The sequence below is a fragment of the Oreochromis niloticus genome, linkage group LG6 (genome assembly GCF_001858045.2).
Source record: "Oreochromis niloticus isolate F11D_XX linkage group LG6, O_niloticus_UMD_NMBU, whole genome shotgun sequence".
NCBI classification, from domain to species: Eukaryota; Metazoa; Chordata; class Actinopteri; order Cichliformes; family Cichlidae; genus Oreochromis; species Oreochromis niloticus.
The window spans coordinates 40,988,590-41,005,610 of record NC_031971.2 but is presented as its reverse complement, the minus strand read 5'-3'; the positions used below and the strand labels follow the sequence as shown (position 1 = coordinate 41,005,610).

At 45.2% G+C, this 17,021-nt stretch overlaps 1 protein-coding gene and 1 long non-coding RNA gene across 3 annotated transcripts in view; one reads left to right on the top strand and one right to left on the bottom strand.

Moving 5' to 3' along the window:
- Nucleotides 1–14,476, top strand: part of hpgd (15-hydroxyprostaglandin dehydrogenase) — a 15,083-nt gene extending 607 nt beyond the window's left edge. For both annotated transcript variants that reach the window (XM_003456493.5, XM_025908432.1), the window contains exons 2-7: nucleotides 72–195; nucleotides 3,028–3,134; nucleotides 8,655–8,751; nucleotides 11,740–11,816; nucleotides 11,905–12,068; nucleotides 13,956–14,476. In XM_003456493.5, coding sequence (XP_003456541.3) covers nucleotides 72–195; nucleotides 3,028–3,134; nucleotides 8,655–8,751; nucleotides 11,740–11,816; nucleotides 11,905–12,068; nucleotides 13,956–14,079 — 693 coding nt within the window. In that variant the 3' untranslated portion in view covers nucleotides 14,080–14,476. The remainder of the gene's footprint in view (nucleotides 1–71; nucleotides 196–3,027; nucleotides 3,135–8,654; nucleotides 8,752–11,739; nucleotides 11,817–11,904; nucleotides 12,069–13,955) is intronic.
- On the bottom strand, nucleotides 10,213–11,743 carry LOC112847219 (uncharacterized). Its single transcript, XR_003220658.1, has 2 exons — nucleotides 11,368–11,743; nucleotides 10,213–10,569 (listed from the first exon to the last, which is right to left on the bottom strand). It is a non-coding gene; the product is annotated as an uncharacterized LOC112847219 (long non-coding RNA).
- Nucleotides 14,477–17,021: the final 2,545 nt, after the last annotated feature.

Here is a 17,021-nt window from a genome sequence, read left to right as displayed (position 1 = left end):
CTGCTGATAAAAGTAAGTGTTGCACTGTAACCAAAGTGCTGCAGAGTCCGTCTCAAAGTTCTGTTCTGCAGGTGGTCATGGTGGACCTGAACAAGGCCCTCGGCGAGGAGTGCAAGGCCCAGCTGGACGCCGAGTTCGGAGAAGGAAACTGCACGTTCATTGAGTGCGATGTGGCCAACGGAGATGCGCTGCGAGGTAATTATGCCGGTCGAGCCGTAAGACTGGAGAAAAGAGCTGACGTCACTCTTGTCAAAGCTTTCGGTTTGTCAGTGCGTTTGGCAGCTGTTCAGTTAATTGTGTAATGCAAACGCACCGCTGAGCCTTGGACGATCACCCTGAACGAGGAAGCGGGCTAATTTAATTTATCACAAACCTGTCACCGAGGTCAGAGACAAACAGAGTTCCGAGTTTTCTCACCAACACGCTGCTCCCAGAGTCCCGCTCAAACTCAGCCTGTCCTGTGTTTGATTTACAACCACATGACCTTTTATTTTTCTCCAGTTACCTTCTCCTTTTCTGCTGATCTGCCGGCGCTGTTGTGTGCTAGTGTGTGTGTGCGTGGGCGTGCCCGGGTGCGAAAGATGAGAAGCCGAGGATTTAAGTGTGTGTAAGTGAAAAAGTGTGTCACAGAGTGAGAGAGAGGAACAAGGATTCATTGTCTGACATTGAAAAAGTCGATCCCTGCAGGCAAACGGCTGTGGAATGCTGTTTGCTGTAGCTCCTGTGTGTGTGTGTGTGTGTGTGTGTGTGTGTGTGTGTGTGGTAAGGTGAGATTTATCATGTTTAAATGCACTCGTGCATCTTTGCAGCTGTGCAGTTAACAGCTCTGTTTTGTGTCTCTGCATCTTCAGCACTAATTGCGAGGTGTCCAGGTGAGGAATCCGGAAAACACACGCAGGTTTAGCCCTCTCCGGTTTTTCCCTCGGGGTCTTTGTTTTTTCTGCTGTTGCTGTTAGTGTAACCAATCGTGCGCGCCCACATGCAGAGATAAACCTGCTGCTAGCGGCTGATTGTGTAACAGCATGATGTATGTGCCCCTCAGTCAGAGCATGTGCGTTCGGCCAACACGTCTGAAGTTATTTGGGTGTAAACCCCGCGGTGTCAGGATTCCTGCTCTTTGTTGAACCTGTAACTGAAAAACATACAAATGCTTTTCACACGTAAAGTGAAGTGAGTCCTCTCGAAGACTGCAGTGTGTAGTCAAACCAAACCTGGGAGTACAAAAATAGAGAGTCTGCATGCTACAGTCACATTTCAGGAAGTAGTCAGGCCCCTGACACTTCTTGTGTTGAACTTCAAACATTTTTACAAACTGATCTCTACCTGCTGCTCATGACATCAAAGCAAACTGGCAATGTGGACGGGTTTTCCAGCTGGGGGTTGTTTGGTTTGCTTGGAGTCTGGCTCCGGTCCTGAGACCCACTTTCTCCTCAGCATTTTACTTTTAAGTCAGTTTTATCACCTCGAAGTACTTTTTATTGTAAGTTAGAGACTCTACAGAAATGCAGGACACCAATGGCTGCTGTTACCCTGGAGAACCCGGTCCTTGGAGACCCCGAGGTAGAAGAGGTCAGCACAGAGGTCAGCTGGGGGGTGTTTAATGTCAAACCTAATGTGTTTGATACCAAAACAAGACCAGCACATGTTGGTAGACCTAGAATGGGGGATTACATATCTCATGTGGAGGATTTGGAAAGTTTAGCTGGGGAAAAGCACTGCTGGAATACTCTGCTTAGCCTGATATGACCACAGCCTGTCTTTGAGTAAGCACAAGCAGATTTATCTCTTAATTAGTATTATAAAGTATTTAGACTCTTCATTCGCCCTCTGTAAAAAAAAAACAAAAAAACAAAACATGGTTGTAGTACATGTGGGTTCACAGTCATCCCGATCCTGGTTTTAAGTTCCTGAGTCGAGGCAACTGGACTTGTTTTTTGTGTTAGTGACGACAGTCCCAAGCACAGAGATTTCCTGCATGGTTTTCCACCAATACAAAAGCTTTGCTAGAGTGACGATTGGCCCCTCTTGGTCAGCTCCATGATGATTGGCCCTTCCTGGTCAGCTCCATGACGATTGGCTCTTCCTGGTCAGCTCTATGACGATTGGCTCTTCTTGGTCAGCTCTATGACGATTGGCTCTTCCTGGTCAGCTCTATGATGATTGGCCCTTCCTGGTCAGCTCCATGACGATTGGCTCTTCCTGGTCAGCTCTATGATGATTGGCCCTTCCTGGTCAGCTCTATGATGATTGGCCCTTCCTGGTCAGCTCTATGACGATTGGCTCTTCTTGGTCAGCTCTATGACGATTGGCTTTTCCTGGTCAGCTCCATGATGATTGGCCCTTCCTGGTCAGCTCCATGATGATTGGCCCTTCCTGGTCAGCTCTATGACGATTGGCTCTTCCTGGTCAGCTCCATGACGATTGGCTCTTCTTGGTCAGCTCCATGACGATTGGCTCTTCCTGGTCAGCTCTATGATGATTGGCTCTTCCTGGTCAGCTCTATGATGATTGGCCCTTCCTGGTCAGCTCTATGACGATTGGCTCTTCCTGGTCAGCTCTATGATGATTGGCCCTTCCTGGTCAGCTCCATGACGATTGGCTCTTCCTGGTCAGCTCCATGACGATTGGCCCTTCCTGGTCAGCTCTATGACGATTGGCCCTTCTTGCTTGATGATCAGCATCAGTTTGGCTGAACAGCCGGACAGCGAGGATCCGGGCACTTCCAGAGTTCTTCCATTTTACAGCGACTGAGGCCACTGTGCTTCTGGGAACAACGGTTAACAACGATCGAATAATTCGAGTTTCAGTAGCTTGGATCAGTTTGGCGTGTTGAGAATGATGAAGCAGATTAGAGTGTAAACTACATGGTGCTACGATGGTAATGAGGTTCTGTTATAGCAGCGAGTGCAGTCTTAATGAGTGAAAAACTGTTTACATTCTGATGTGAGCTTTTCGTTGATATTTTTAGAAGTTCCTGTATTAGCGACTGAAATCACCCCATTTTGATTTCTTGTCTCTGTGCAACAGACGCCTTCCAGAGCACCGTGGGCCAGTTTGGCCGTCTGGACATCGTCATCAACAACGCCGGCATCACTAACGAAAAGGACTGGGAGAAGACCATCCAAGTGAACCTGGTGAGATGGCAAACCAAAATAACACGCATGCTACCTTACTGCATGATTGCAAGATCAGACTGATGCCCTGGGGGTGGTGCTGCAGAGGAAGCTCAGCATGCCCGTGATATCTTTCCCCATCAGCAACTGTAGCAATTACATCAACGAAAGTCTGTAAATGGCAGCTCTGAGCACGCTCACCTGAAGGAGGTGCCGCATCTGACCAATCACAAACATGCATTTTACAAAGGATGATAAATCTGTAAGATAACAGAAGTAGAAACATTTGCAGCTTTATCTCTTTTTGTGCTTTGAGGAAAAACCTGAGGAAGCCTGGTGTGTAAAGTCAGAAGTATTAAAGTAGCACAGAGTTTTTCCTTTCAGATTGCAGCTCAGAGGATCCAGAGCAGACCCCTCTTTCAGATCCTCAGCTCTTCCTCAACTGTGCAGATTTCCCAGGCCATGTGGAATAAGGAATGTCAGGTGTAACCTAACACTCAAGGAAGGCAGGGAGTCAAAACATTTTTTCAAAGTTAGATTGGAATGTGATCCAGATAGAGCCACAGGTCACAACACTAAAGTTTATCCTTTGGCAGCAACTCACTTAAAAATAGTACAAATGTTGCGTGTAGTCGGGGAATGTCAGCCTGTCAGAAGGTGAGCGGTTGGATTCTTCTCATGGTGGCGACAAGGCACCGAAAACTGCTAGCTCTGGTTCACAGTGAACTCGATCCATGCGAATACATACAGAAACTGAACGTGGTGACTGAAGCGCGATCAGCCTCATCTTCTGACATTTTGTCTTATTTTAAATTCAGTCCCACGCTAACCCACAGACATCACATCCTGTGTTGTCCACCTTCATTCTGTGTCAGTGCCAACAGGGGGCGACACCGGCACTTGCTGAATAGATGGCGGTAATGACTTTCCTGATAAGTTCATTGGCTCAGCCAGTCATTTAACGTCATATTGAATCCACCACAGTCTGTCTGCCTGAGCCGACCCTTGTCTAGTTTGGCTGGTAAACGCTCTGTCTGCAGCTGTTGTTGGTCACCTGTCAAAAATATCTGCTCTTTTCACCTTTGACCTCTGTGTTACGGCACAGAGAACCTCCAGCTCTCCACCTAATAGAAAGTAACGACAGCTCAGGTTTAAAGTGAATAAGGACATGGAAATGGTTCAATCTATATACTTCAGCTCAGTTTGAAGGTGTTACTCCCTCCGGACCAGTTAGACTATTTCAGCTGTTTGTGACTTCACACCAAGCCCAAGGTCGTCCTGCCAAACAGTGGAAAAACACGAGCTGCGCTTCAGTTTGCTGTCGCAGCGTGTCTTACCATGGATCTTTACTGCTGTATAAATAAACATGAGTTTTCCTTATTTTTAGTCACGTATCTCCTGCTCCAGCAGTGAATGCTCATGTTAAACATGACCATACTTCAGATAATATACAAGTCCTCTCTGTGAGCCAAAGCTCAGGCTGCTCTAAACTCTCAGTTTCACAGCTCGTCTTCCTGTTAGCTCTCTAAATATATTTCAGTAACAACAACTGAATTGAACCACATGATGTCACAGAGAGGTAATATCCTAATATGGTCTTCTCAGGCAAATGGCTGAAATCTGGGCCACAGGAGCTCTACATACCTGCTTTTCAAACATTTGTTTATGATGGGCAGCCAATAAGTAAAACGCTGGCTTAAAGACAGGTTGACCTTTAAGGGGAGGGGCTAAAGCAGCTTGTTTTAAACTGAGGCGCTCTTACTGAGGCCCAGTAAAGGACTCATCAATGTGTGTTTGAGTCTGACAGTGGACGGTGGTATGGGACTGACACAGTACAAGCACAAGAGGGACTAAAAAAAGCCTCTTTGTTGCTAACAGCACAGCTGGTCAACAATGTGCTCCACCATCGAGACTCTGTAAAGTCTGGCCAGCAGAGAGACCTGATCTCCTCTCACAACATACCGCTGTGACTCATTGTTCCTGAATTGGCTCCCGTTCACATCAGCTGTCAGAGTCAGACTCCATCCAAGTTCCAGTTCAAGGATACTTTCCTCCACTTAACTGCATATTTGGGATGTTTTAAGTTTTTAAATGTGAACTTTCGACGCCAACAGAACTGTATGAAAAGCAAATGTGGGACTTGAGATGTGATGGATGTGCATTTCTGGAGCTCGGCATGTTACATTAAGGCCCTTGCTGTGATAGCAAAATAAAAGTCTGCCCATACAGTCAGTGATGCTTTGGCACAGGTAGCACTGTTGGCACTGGTAGCACTGGTAGCATTGGTAGCACTGGACTGGGAGCTGCAGAAAGGGAAATGTGTTGCAGTGGTTTGTATCACATCTGTCTGATAGTGTGTTCATGTAAATGAGGCGTCTTCTTAAAAACAAAGTTAGTCATGGACTTCCTCGGGGCTCTGTGCTGAGACCAATACTTTTTACATTATTCAATTCAATTTTATTTATATAGCGCCAAATCACAACAACAGTCGCCTCAAGGCGCTTTATATTGTACAGTAGATCGTACAATAATACATACAGGGAAAAACCCAACAATCATATGACCCCCTATGAGCAAGCACTTTGGCGACAGTGGGAAGGAAAAACTCCCTTTTAACAGGAAGAAACCTCCGGCAGAACCAGGAAGGGGCGGGGCCATCTGCTGTGATTGGTTGGGGTGAGAGAAGGAAGACAGGATAAAGACATGTTTTCCTTAGAAAGTATTATTATAAAACACTACATATGTATTCATTGCTATGCAGATGATGCCCACCTATATGTATCTATGAACTAGAGATGGACGGATCCGATATTACGTATCGGTATCGGTCCGATACTGACCTAAATTACTGGATCGGATATCGGAGAGAAATAAAAAATGTAATCCGATCCATTAAATATCAAAAAAGCACCTCACAAAACTTGCAACACGGCGTAACTCGGCTCATAACCGTAGCACATCGGAGCAGTGTGCGTCACGTGATAGAGCGGCTGTGTGTATTTGTAGCCTCGCTACCAAACCAGCATTTCATCTCCGAGGAAGTTATCCCAGAGAGAAGTAAAGCAAGTGTGTAAGTTCATCTCTGAATGTTTGTAAAGCGTTCCCATGTTAAGCTTAACAACCGATATATGGAGCGACTGCCTCTCTCTCTCCCTCTCCTGCTGCTACTTCAATCATGAAACTGATCAATGATCAGCTGATCGGCTTTTCTGTGGCGAGTCCGTCTCTCTTCTTTGTTTTTGGCCCACTTTGCACCAGAAAGAGGAAACCAGCGGCGGAACAACAGCAGCACGTTTAACCTTGATAAGCTGTTGTTAGAATGTATTTAATATTACTTTCTACACCAGGATCCTTTTCTACGTAGCTGACGGCTGGTAACTGTGCAGGGGCGGATCTAGCAAAGTTTAGCCAGGGGGGCCGATAGGGCATGAACAGGGAAAAGGGGGCACAAAGACATACTTTTCTTTCTTATTCTCATTTAAAATGTCGAGCTTTTAATAAATAATTATCTGAATCTTACACCCAAAGTTTTAATCTGATGTAAATGTATAGAAGTCCATTACTGTATATAGTAACTGTTAAGTCTAATATACCCTAGTAAGCTATAGTACTTTTTCCTTTGGGAAGGTACCATCTGTGCAGTCTGCAGTTCTGTAGAAGAAAGATGTTGAATCTATTTAATTATTCTTGAAAAATAATTTATTTCTGTGCATTTTTTTTCATACTGCATCAAATTAAAGTTGATTACATCGATTAAGCATCATGAGGTGGAGGGTGGGGGGTGGTTCCCTATTTTTTTTGCTGGGAGTTTGCAACCCTATTAGTTAGGTTGCTTAATATTTCTGCTAAGTACTCTTTAAAATACCAGAATAGGGAGGATGGAGCAGGTTTAAGTTTATTAGATTGATCAGTGTTGCTGAACTATGAAATATTTTGGCTGCAGTGTATTTTTTACATACAGGTATAACAGAATAGCTTTAGTGTTGTTGTTTATTTAAACTTGAGGATGAACTTATACAAAATGCAGCAAGATATTAAAAAAACAGTTTTATTGATTAAAAAACACACAATATCGGATTCACATCGGTATCGGCAGATATCCAAATTTATGATATCGGTGTCGGACATAAAAAAGTGGTATCGTGCCATCTCTACTATGAACGCTTAAGCAGGAAATGAATCAAACTACCAGCACATCTTAAGAAAATACAGACCATCTCTATTTTCTACTCTTAACATAAATTGCTGTATTTCTCAGATTATGATTCAAATTCATACAACTTTATTAAGTTCACAGCCGACCCAGCCTACAGTCTTTAAACTGATTATAAGAGCGGAAAGTTACGAGTCAACGCAGAGATCAACAAACAATGAGGTCAGGGAAAAATTAAATAAATAAAAATGACTACATGGATTAACAGCGTGCTCAGAGAGAGCGTTTCTGTACTGCTGCACCTTAAACTGACGGTGATGTTGTATTTTGTGTTGAGCTGAGTTCCTCATCAACGATTGTATCAGCTGTGTGTCTGGCAGGTCTCTCTGAGCCCGTCTTTGTGTTGTGGTTCCTGTCAGCCCGTCACACATGCTTTAATCATCAGTCACACCCTGATACTCACATAAGGGCAGATACACTCTTTCTGCACTGACACTGCTAACCACTTTAAAGGTGCGCTGTCTCACGCTGTCAGTATCACTTCTCTTTCTTATGCAAACTTCAGATCTGTCAGACCATTTTCATTCAAACATTAACATCAGCTAAACCAAAGTAAAAGTTTACTTTATTAAAAAGTTTTCCATGTTTGTTTTCTTGACTCTCAGGTAAGTTCACACCTGGTGCCCCAAAGAGCTGTTTGTCTGTTTGTGCATTGCTGTTGAAGTCGGGTCCATTTATGCGGCCCTGCTGGTCTCAGACTGGGGGAGTGTTTGTGTGCGCTGCCGAGGTGTTGCCTCCTACACGACTCTGATGTTAGGAGCACATGAGTTTGGTATATTCAGCAGGTCATTGCTGGAGAGGAGACCAGGTGAGCACTTCACCTGTGCTCTCAGTCCTGATGCTGCTGGGTTTCCTACGAGTCACCAAACATCATGTTCACTGCTCACCAAGTGTCCGTGGGCAAGAAACAGACCCAGAGCTGTGTTTTCTTTTCTGCTTCCTTTTATTTGTTGTTGTTTGATTAGCACAGAGTTGTAGCTTTCTACTCAATCTGAGCTCTGTGCTTCATGACTCCATGCCCAAGCACTTTTAACCCAGTCTTCATCCAGACACCCCCCCCCACCTATTTTGGGGGCCTATAATATGACAGTAATAATGTGAAACTAACTGGAGCTCTAATAATCACATAATTTCTGTTGCTGTGTCAGCTGTTCTGCCAGATATGTGAGATTAAGAAAAAATTCTTTGCAGTCAGTCAGGAGTGAGAAGCTCGTCTTGAAAACGTGTTATCAGTGGGTTCACACATGCATGTTTAACTTCCTCATCACGAGCGCATGCCTCAGTTTACCGCTGTGACCGAGAACACTCGTCTTTATCTTTGTCTGCAGACCTCGGTCATCAAGGGAACCTACTTGGCTCTGGAACACATGAGCAAAGAGTACGGCAAGCAAGGAGGCACCATTATCAATGTGTCCTCCATGGCAGGTAACACACACACACACACACGCGTGCAGAAACATGTAATATTAAAACAACAGACACACTGCCAGATTTTTAGGTATCATACAGCGATGATGTTTTTGTTCAGGGATGTTAAAGTTCGCCAAAGATTACACGACAGTCATGTCCGTAAGTCCACGGCGGCGTGTGCAGAGGCAGCTGTGACTGTCCACGCACTTGTGGACCTCGCTGTGCTTCACCTGAGTCGCTGCTGCTGCAAGCTGCCAGTGGCTCTGAGGAAGAGGCGCCCCCACTCATCACCCTCCAAAATCAGCTGACTAATGTTCCCAGTGCGAATACAACAATCAGCTTTTTCTTCCTGTTAATTTCAAAGGGCAGAGGGCAGCGAGTCAAAGGTCAGCAGAAAGCCCAGCTCAGTCTGATCTCATCACAAGGACGTTTTCTGCAGCGGCACACCCGGGCGAGCTTCCTGTCTGTCGGCTTTTCTGCTTCTATTTTCTGACTCTCTTCAGCTTTATTTTCTCCTGCGAGCTGAGCTGAACGCTGCGCTCACCACTGTGTCTGTGAACCGCTGTCTTTACTGTGCATGAATCCTGCAGAGTTCTTTAGAGACCTGCAGCACAAAAACACGACAGCGGAGCGACCGTCACGACTGACCTCGTCGGATACTTGGAAGGAAAATGGTGCCTTTGCTTCCTTGGAAAATTGCTGAGTAACAGCAGATATGAATGAGTGATATGAAGCTTCACAGACACTCTGAAACTTTAAGAGCTGATCAGCTGGAAGCACCTGGCTCTCCGCTGACTTTCTCCTGCATTTATGTCAAATGTAGCCGTGATAAATCTCTCCTTCTTTCTGGAGGCCTGGATCATGGAAACATTCCTCTTCTTCCTTGGATGTGGGTGTTGTGTTAGAAACACATGAAACAAAAAGCAGCTATGACAGGTTGGCAGATATCCACCGGGGCTCTGGATCATTCCGTCATGGAAAAGTTCATTCTCCTCCAACATCTTCTCTCCATCACAGTCCAACACAACAAAGACGAGTCCCGAGCTCTGCTGGTGTTTTATTGTCCTCATGCTGCTCTTTAAAGGCCTGCGAGAGCCGTAATCTTTCTCTACAACATCCCATGCAGAGCTGCGCTCACTCCGAGGAAACCGCGTTTTCTGTGAGATTAGCGCCGTTTATGAGACCAGAGCACCTTGAAGGCTGTGAGAACGCTTCGGGATGTTCCCTCGTGGAACGGCAACGTGCTTCACCGGAGCAAATAAACTCCACGCAGGAGACGATTAGATGAGACAGATTCCTGTGTGGTTAGATTACACACACGCACACTCACACACACTCCACACACACACTCCTCATTATGTTGCAGTGACTCGTATCTGCTGTCCACCGCTGTCCCGCTGCAGGCTGCAGATCCAGGGTTGACCCTTCCGTCGTTGTTTTCGTGGCCTCGGGTCTGGGCAGAGGTTTTCGAGCAGGTGTTAGGTTCCAGGTCAAAGGTCGTACTGTTCTGTGTGGTAAAAATATTTGTGTTTCACAAAGGTTCTGAGTGATGTTCCTGTGGGAGAGCTCCCAGCTACAGGTCGGCTCTGCTGACAGTTGGGCTTCACGTCACGCCCAGGCCCCGTGACACAAAGTTCAGCAAAGCCAGGATATCGTTTCTGCGGTCGCACGACGGTGGTTATCAACCCGATAAATCAACCCAGGGTCGAGCGCCGAGACCGACACTGTCGATGTCATTTCCTGTTTTTATCCCGGTTTTTCACAGTTTGAGCGGATCGATGAGGAGATGAACCATCACTGGGTCACGTGACGTTGGTCCAGCTGTGATGTGATCTGTGTGGATTACAGATGATCCGTTTAGTCAATAACAAAGTATTTTTCTATCTGCTTTGTTCTGAAACATATCTGATTAACGTGGAGCCGCTCAGACCGGCTCAGTCACACTGACGATTCTCAGGCACGTTTTCATCGTTTGTGCTTCATGTCAGAATTTAATCTGCGTTATCGAAATCTCGTGTTTGTTTTAATCACACGCATCATGATGTCGATCTAGCGCAGCTCAGCCTACACTAACAGCAGACATATGGTAATCATTTCACTCTCATCTCACTGGTGATAACATCAGTGTGTGTGTGTGTGTGAGTGTGTGCCAAACAAGTAGTTGTCCAAACATGGTCAAGCTTGCTTTAAGAACATGTTTCAGGGTAAAAAGTGTGTGTGTGTGTGTGTGTGTGTGTGTGTGTGTGTGTGTGTGTGTGTTGTTCTTCTGGATGTGGTCACATGACGAACACAGTCCCGTTTGTGCGGCCAGGTCGCCGGTGTTCTGGGAATCCATCCTACCCGTTGTTTCTCGCACAACACGAAATTCAGTGGCGAGCCGTCCTACCTTTGTGAATATTAGCTAGAAAAATACTCTGACCGGTAAAATTAAGTGCCAAACCATCCTACCTTTGTGAATGTCACCTACAAGCATACTTAAATAGCTAAAATTTAGTGGCAAATCGTCCTACCTTTGTTAATAACAGCTACACACATACTCTGATGGGCAAAGTTTGGTGGCAAACGGTCATACCTACTTAAATTGGTGCTGGAATTACTCTGTGACAGCAGAAATGTGCATAAACTACTTACGGTAGGACGTTTTGCCAAAGTAGGATGGTTTGTCAGAACACCGGTCGTTGTCTGTGTTGCCTCGTCGTCATCACGCTGCAGACTGGCGTGTGAGGACAAAGTAAAGGAAATGTGTATTTATTATGAAAACCTTCGGTTCATGGAGCTCAAACAGCAGCGAGACACATGGTGACTGTTTGCGTTTCATCAAAGACAGGATGCTCGGACGGGTCTCTGAGTCGGGTTTAATCCCAGTAAACCCGGATCAGCTGAGCCTGCGGCGTTCAAAACGAGGTGCAGCTGCAGCAGCTGTGTTTGGCTGCCTTCAGGGGAAATGCATGTTACAAACTGTGATAACATCATGTTTTTCCCTCTGGGTCTTTCCTTTTTCAGCCTTCCTGCATTCCCCTCACCAGCCCGTCTACACGGCCACTAAACACGGAGTCATTGGCTTCACCAGAGCGATGGCGGTAAGACGCACACACATTAGCGAAAGCGCAGCACGAAGCCTTTCGGGATGAGAGGGCCACTCAGCAGCTCGTTCTCGTGTCGCTGTAGGACGCGGCCATTCAGGGCGACTACGGCGTTCGCATCAACGCCCTGTGTCCGGCCTTCGTCGACACGCCGCTGCTGCAGTCGGTGGAAGATGAGGACAACATGGGCAAGTTCGTCAAGTTCAAGGACGACTTCAAACGGAGCATGACCAAGTTCGGAGTTTTACAGTAAGTCCTCTAAGCAAAGCTGAGGTCAGTGGATCATGTGTCAGTCAGCAGGAACGATCGCTAAAACTGATGTAAACATGTTTAACAGGACGCCTGTTTAAAGCCTCGTGTGGACGATAGAGGAACTGCAGTTTTTGGCACATCAGCGTTAGCTCCAAAGTTTGGCGCTTGTTGCTGCTGCAGTGTGTCATGTGTGTTTTAAACATTCATAAGGCCTCCAAGAAATGTGAGCCTGCAGATGACTGTCGGCACATTTCAGTCTGATTTCACCTCAGCTGTCTGCGCTACAGCAGCAGCTGGTCTCAGGTGAGCGCGCTCAGGGGGATCAGAGGTGTGAGTGAGGACGTAATATTCAGCTTCATATGAAAGAAGCTGGACGAGTGAGAGATCTGCCTGCTCAGCACGGATCAGATCTGTTCTTAGCAGCTCTGCTTTAAACCCGTCTTTGTGTCTCTGCTGTGATTGCATCACTGCTGTTTGAAAGACTTCTTATCTTTCAGGAAACCCGATGAAGCGTTTGGAGCGGTTCAGTCCAGCTGTGAGAGACGCTGAACAGTCCACACTGTGCAGAGAGCACGCTGTGTGCAGTTTGCTCAGCGCTCTGAAAGCTCTGCAGGAGGGAATCATTTAGTGTCAGAGGAAATTGAGTCCAGATGACTTCCTGAACACACACAAACAGCCAAATGCATGTGGATGTATGCGTCTGTACATCCACTGACTCACTGAAAGAGGGCAGAACAGCAGCTGTAGTGTTTTTAGGGAATGTGGTGTTTACTTGTGTTAGTCTCTCTGTGAAAACTCAACCTGCTTTTGGAGACAACAGTAAATCCCCCTGATGTAAATCATTAAATTTTAGTTTAAGGTCACGGCAAGTTTAGTTTGAGTAAAAGCTTTCTCAGTGACTTGTGAAAGGCTGAACTCTGGAAACAAAGGAAACGGCCAACATGGATCCACAGTCCTCCACGATGTTGCACAGTTGCCTAAATAAGGATTCAGACTCCTGACTTTGAGGTTCTCCTTCCTCAGATTAAGATTTGGAAGCGTTTATAGTTGAGACTAATGTCAGTTTGAGGATAAATATGATGTGATGGTGGCACTAAAGTGGCTGCAGTGGGTTTGAGATGAGAGTTGTCTGTAGTCAGTGTTGACATTTGAATCAAGAATGTTAGGCTTAAGATAATCTCTTAATTTGACTTAAATCATGGGGATACGTTACGGGAGTCAATTTTAATGGAGGATAGTTTGTTAGGGTAACCCGGCCTTTATGTTCAGGCGAGTTCAAATATTTGAATCAAGTTGTTATGGTTACAGTTGTTTGTTGAATCATATTTAAATCCAGTTAAGAACTACTTTGACAGAATTTGAATTAAGTAGTTGAGACAGGATGATCCAGTAGGTTTGGCAAGTTTAACGAGCCCATTGAAATCAGTTGTTTGGATTAGTTTGGATTCTGTTCTGGGAGCCAACATAATCCATCGATTTAGCTTTAAATCCAGTTTTAAAGCTACGAAAAAGTTCAGTTTTATTTATATAGCCCCAATCCAGGTCTTTATGTCTTTAAGACATTCCTGCAGTTTAACTAATTGGTCTGTGTTACCTGGCTTCATGGATAGATAGAGCTGCGTGTCATCTGCATAGCAGTGAAAATGTATGCTATGTCTTCTAATGATGTTGCCTAAGGGAAGCATGTATAATGTAAACAGAATTGGTCCTAGCACTGAACCCTGTGGAACACCATAACTAACCTGATGTGATGTGTCTGTGGGATGACTCTGAATACTTGTTTCTCTAATGGTTAGAATTTAATTTGTGAGGAAAGTCATGACGTCGTTGTAAGTGTGATGCAAAAACAACAGCGTGTGTGTTTTTCCTCCTGTTGACCTGCAGGCCGTCGCTGATAGCAGAGGGCATGATGAGGCTGATCACGGACACCAGTCTACACGGAGCCGTGATGAAGATCACCTGCTCCAAGGGAATCCATTTCCACACCTATGAGCCCATGTCGGCCTGAGCTCCACACTCAGGACTCGCATGCTGAAGGAAAGATGCAGCGCTCTAACCCGTCTGACTGCAGCTCAACAGAGACGCTCGGGACGACACATGGACGCTGCAGGAGCTTCTGTCTGCGTCTGTTTGGATTCTAATCATTTTTATTTAACAATCATCTGCATAACATGAAAACAGTGATCATACAAACAATATCCAACAAGCCAAAGTTACAGATGAGTTTTTTCGTTTTTAGTTAATTGTTTGTGCGTCACAGGAAACGCTGGACCGTCACTGTGGTCTCAGAGACGATGGCTTCTTTGATCAGTGTTATTTAAGAATTGTAACAGTTACTCTTTTACAGCTGGTTTATGTGGCGTGTAAACACAAATAAATAAATAAATATGGAGTTTTGTAACAAGGGAGATCTGAGAGATATTTATTGATAACCTAAACAATAATTATACGTTAACATTTATAGTTTCATAATGTCTGTTATTTTTCAGTGTTTTAATATTTATTAACAGCCAATACGTGGTATACGAGGAGTGAGGTCACAGTATGCATGTCACCCATTGGTTTGTAAAGTCCAGTTTTTAGCCTGCAAGCTAGCTTGGTTAGCAAAGCGTGTACATAGATTGTAAGGATTATAGACGTCTTGCCACCCTAACGTTAAGTCTTGACAGTGGAACTGCTGGGGCAAGAAGTTTGCATGATTAGGGGCGTGGCCTCTTTGACTGACAGGCCGATGGCGACACAGGCGGCTGTAGCTGCTAGCTGTCTGCTAGCTTCACCTTTGCTAACTGGAGTCCCTGAACAGAGACCTGTGGACCGTGATTGTGCTGTTGGAGCCTTTTAGAGCATTTTTAATGTCATCATATGACCAATAATATGGCTGCTGGGAGGTTACTGTAGTAACAGAGCGCCTGAGGAGGCGGAGCTCCAGGTTTACTGCCTGCACTAATTAGCTTAAGGTCACCTCTAACATTGCATGAGCCATTAAGTCCGCACACAGTGGGTAATTTCAAAGTTGTTGCTTCCATCTTTATCCACAGTATAGGAAAGTGTGTGGAAATGCTTAGTAGTCTTTAATATTCTTCATATCAAATATTACCCTTCCAACTCTATCTCCCATTGAAACACAATAACAGCAGCACTGCACTAAAATTATTCCTCCTGCACTAAGTGAAGCAGATGTGTTCTCTGGACTTGAGCTGTTTTTTATTCTGATCATCTTCTTGTGTGGCTGGAGGAACATATTTGATACTCATTACCGTGTCAGTCCAATACAGAAAAAGGACTGTGGCAGCAGCATGCAGCAACTTTATTTGTACAGCACAATCCTTTGTGTGTCTTTATCTCCTCTGAACTGTGGGCTGGGACCCAGCGTCAGTCAGCCTTAGCCCTGTTTTCACTGTTGACATTCCTCATAAATCCTTGGCCAATTGAATCCTTTCAGCGTGGTGAAAATGTTGGCTTTTCCCCAAACTGGGCGCTCTCCAAGAAGCCGTGTGTGGTTTGCATGAAGTCACAGGTTGTCATGAAGAGACGGGTATAAACAAAGGTTCACTGAGGCTGATCTCACAGCTGCTGTGCTGAAGTTTCACTGTGAATGAATCCACAAAGACATGAAATGATTTGTGGTTATGATCGTTGTCTTTTACTGGTCTAGCTCTCCAGTTATCGTTCTACAGTCTTTGGTCTGTACGATTGGTCCCCGACGTTTAAGTTTACTTTCTTCTGACTGGCTGCCCCTCACAGAAATTTGAATAGAAAGTGGGTGGAGCTTGTCTTCTTACAATGACTGTATTAGGGAGTGTACTCAGGCAAACTGTGAGAAACCAAGTGTTCAGAGCAGTTTGCAGCCTGAGCTCAGGAGAAATGTTAACACAGTAGTCCCTTGCTATATCGCGGTTCACCTTTCGCAGCCTCGCTGTTTCGCAGATTTTTTTTGTGCAATTTTGCATGTTTTTTGGGTTTTTTTACAGCCCATTGTGTTCTGCGTCCTGATTGGCTGTAGACCGTTGTCAATCAATCCCGTGTCTCCTGTCCAGTACAGAATGCGTTCAGTTTGTCAAATTTACATAAATCTCCGATCACTAGCAGTGTGACAAAAAGTTGGACTTCTGGACATGCTAAAGGAAGGTAGAAGTTACCGTATTTTCCAGATTATAAATCGCATTAAGCGAAATAAAACAGTCAGCTAAGTCAAACTTTACTCAGCTCATTCTTCTTGCTTCCTACCACTGATTCAATAATGTTGAATTCTCTGGCAGCGGCTCTATTCTCATGTTCCTGACCTGAAAACAGGGTTTGATCTTTGGTTTCAGTCTATAATACTGGACTTCTTTTTCTACGGAGGTTTGAACTTTGAGAGTTTTTAAACGAGAGGAAGAAGAGGAGGAAGAAACCTCCGGCAGAACCAGGCTCAGGGAGGGGCGGGGCCATCTGCTGTGACCGGTTGGAGTGAGAGAAGGAAGACAGGATAAAGACGTGTTTTCCTTAGAAAGTATTATTATAAAGCACACTCCGGCAGAACCAGGCACACATGGTTCTGCTGGAGGTCTTTTCCTGTTAAAATTTAGTTCTTCTTTCCTCCTGTCGCCAAGTGCTGCCCAGAGGGGGTCATCTGATTATTTGTGTTTTCTCTAATTTGTTGGATCTTTGCCTTTCAGCAAAGCATTTTGAGGAGATGCCAGCATGTATGTATTCACATAAATGGATAGTCCTGAGCCCCCCTAATATTATATAACAGTGTGTGGACAGATTTGTTCATTGTGTCTTTGTGGATCTGAGAGACGAAGTCAGGAGGGTCAGTAAAGTATGCGAGGGTGGTGCAGGACATGTATGAGGACAGAGGTGAGCTGTGTGGTAGGAGTGACAGATGGGTTCAAGGTGGGGGTGGGATTACATCAGGGACCAGCTCTGAGCTCCTCCTCGTTTGCAGTGGGGATTGACAGGCTCACA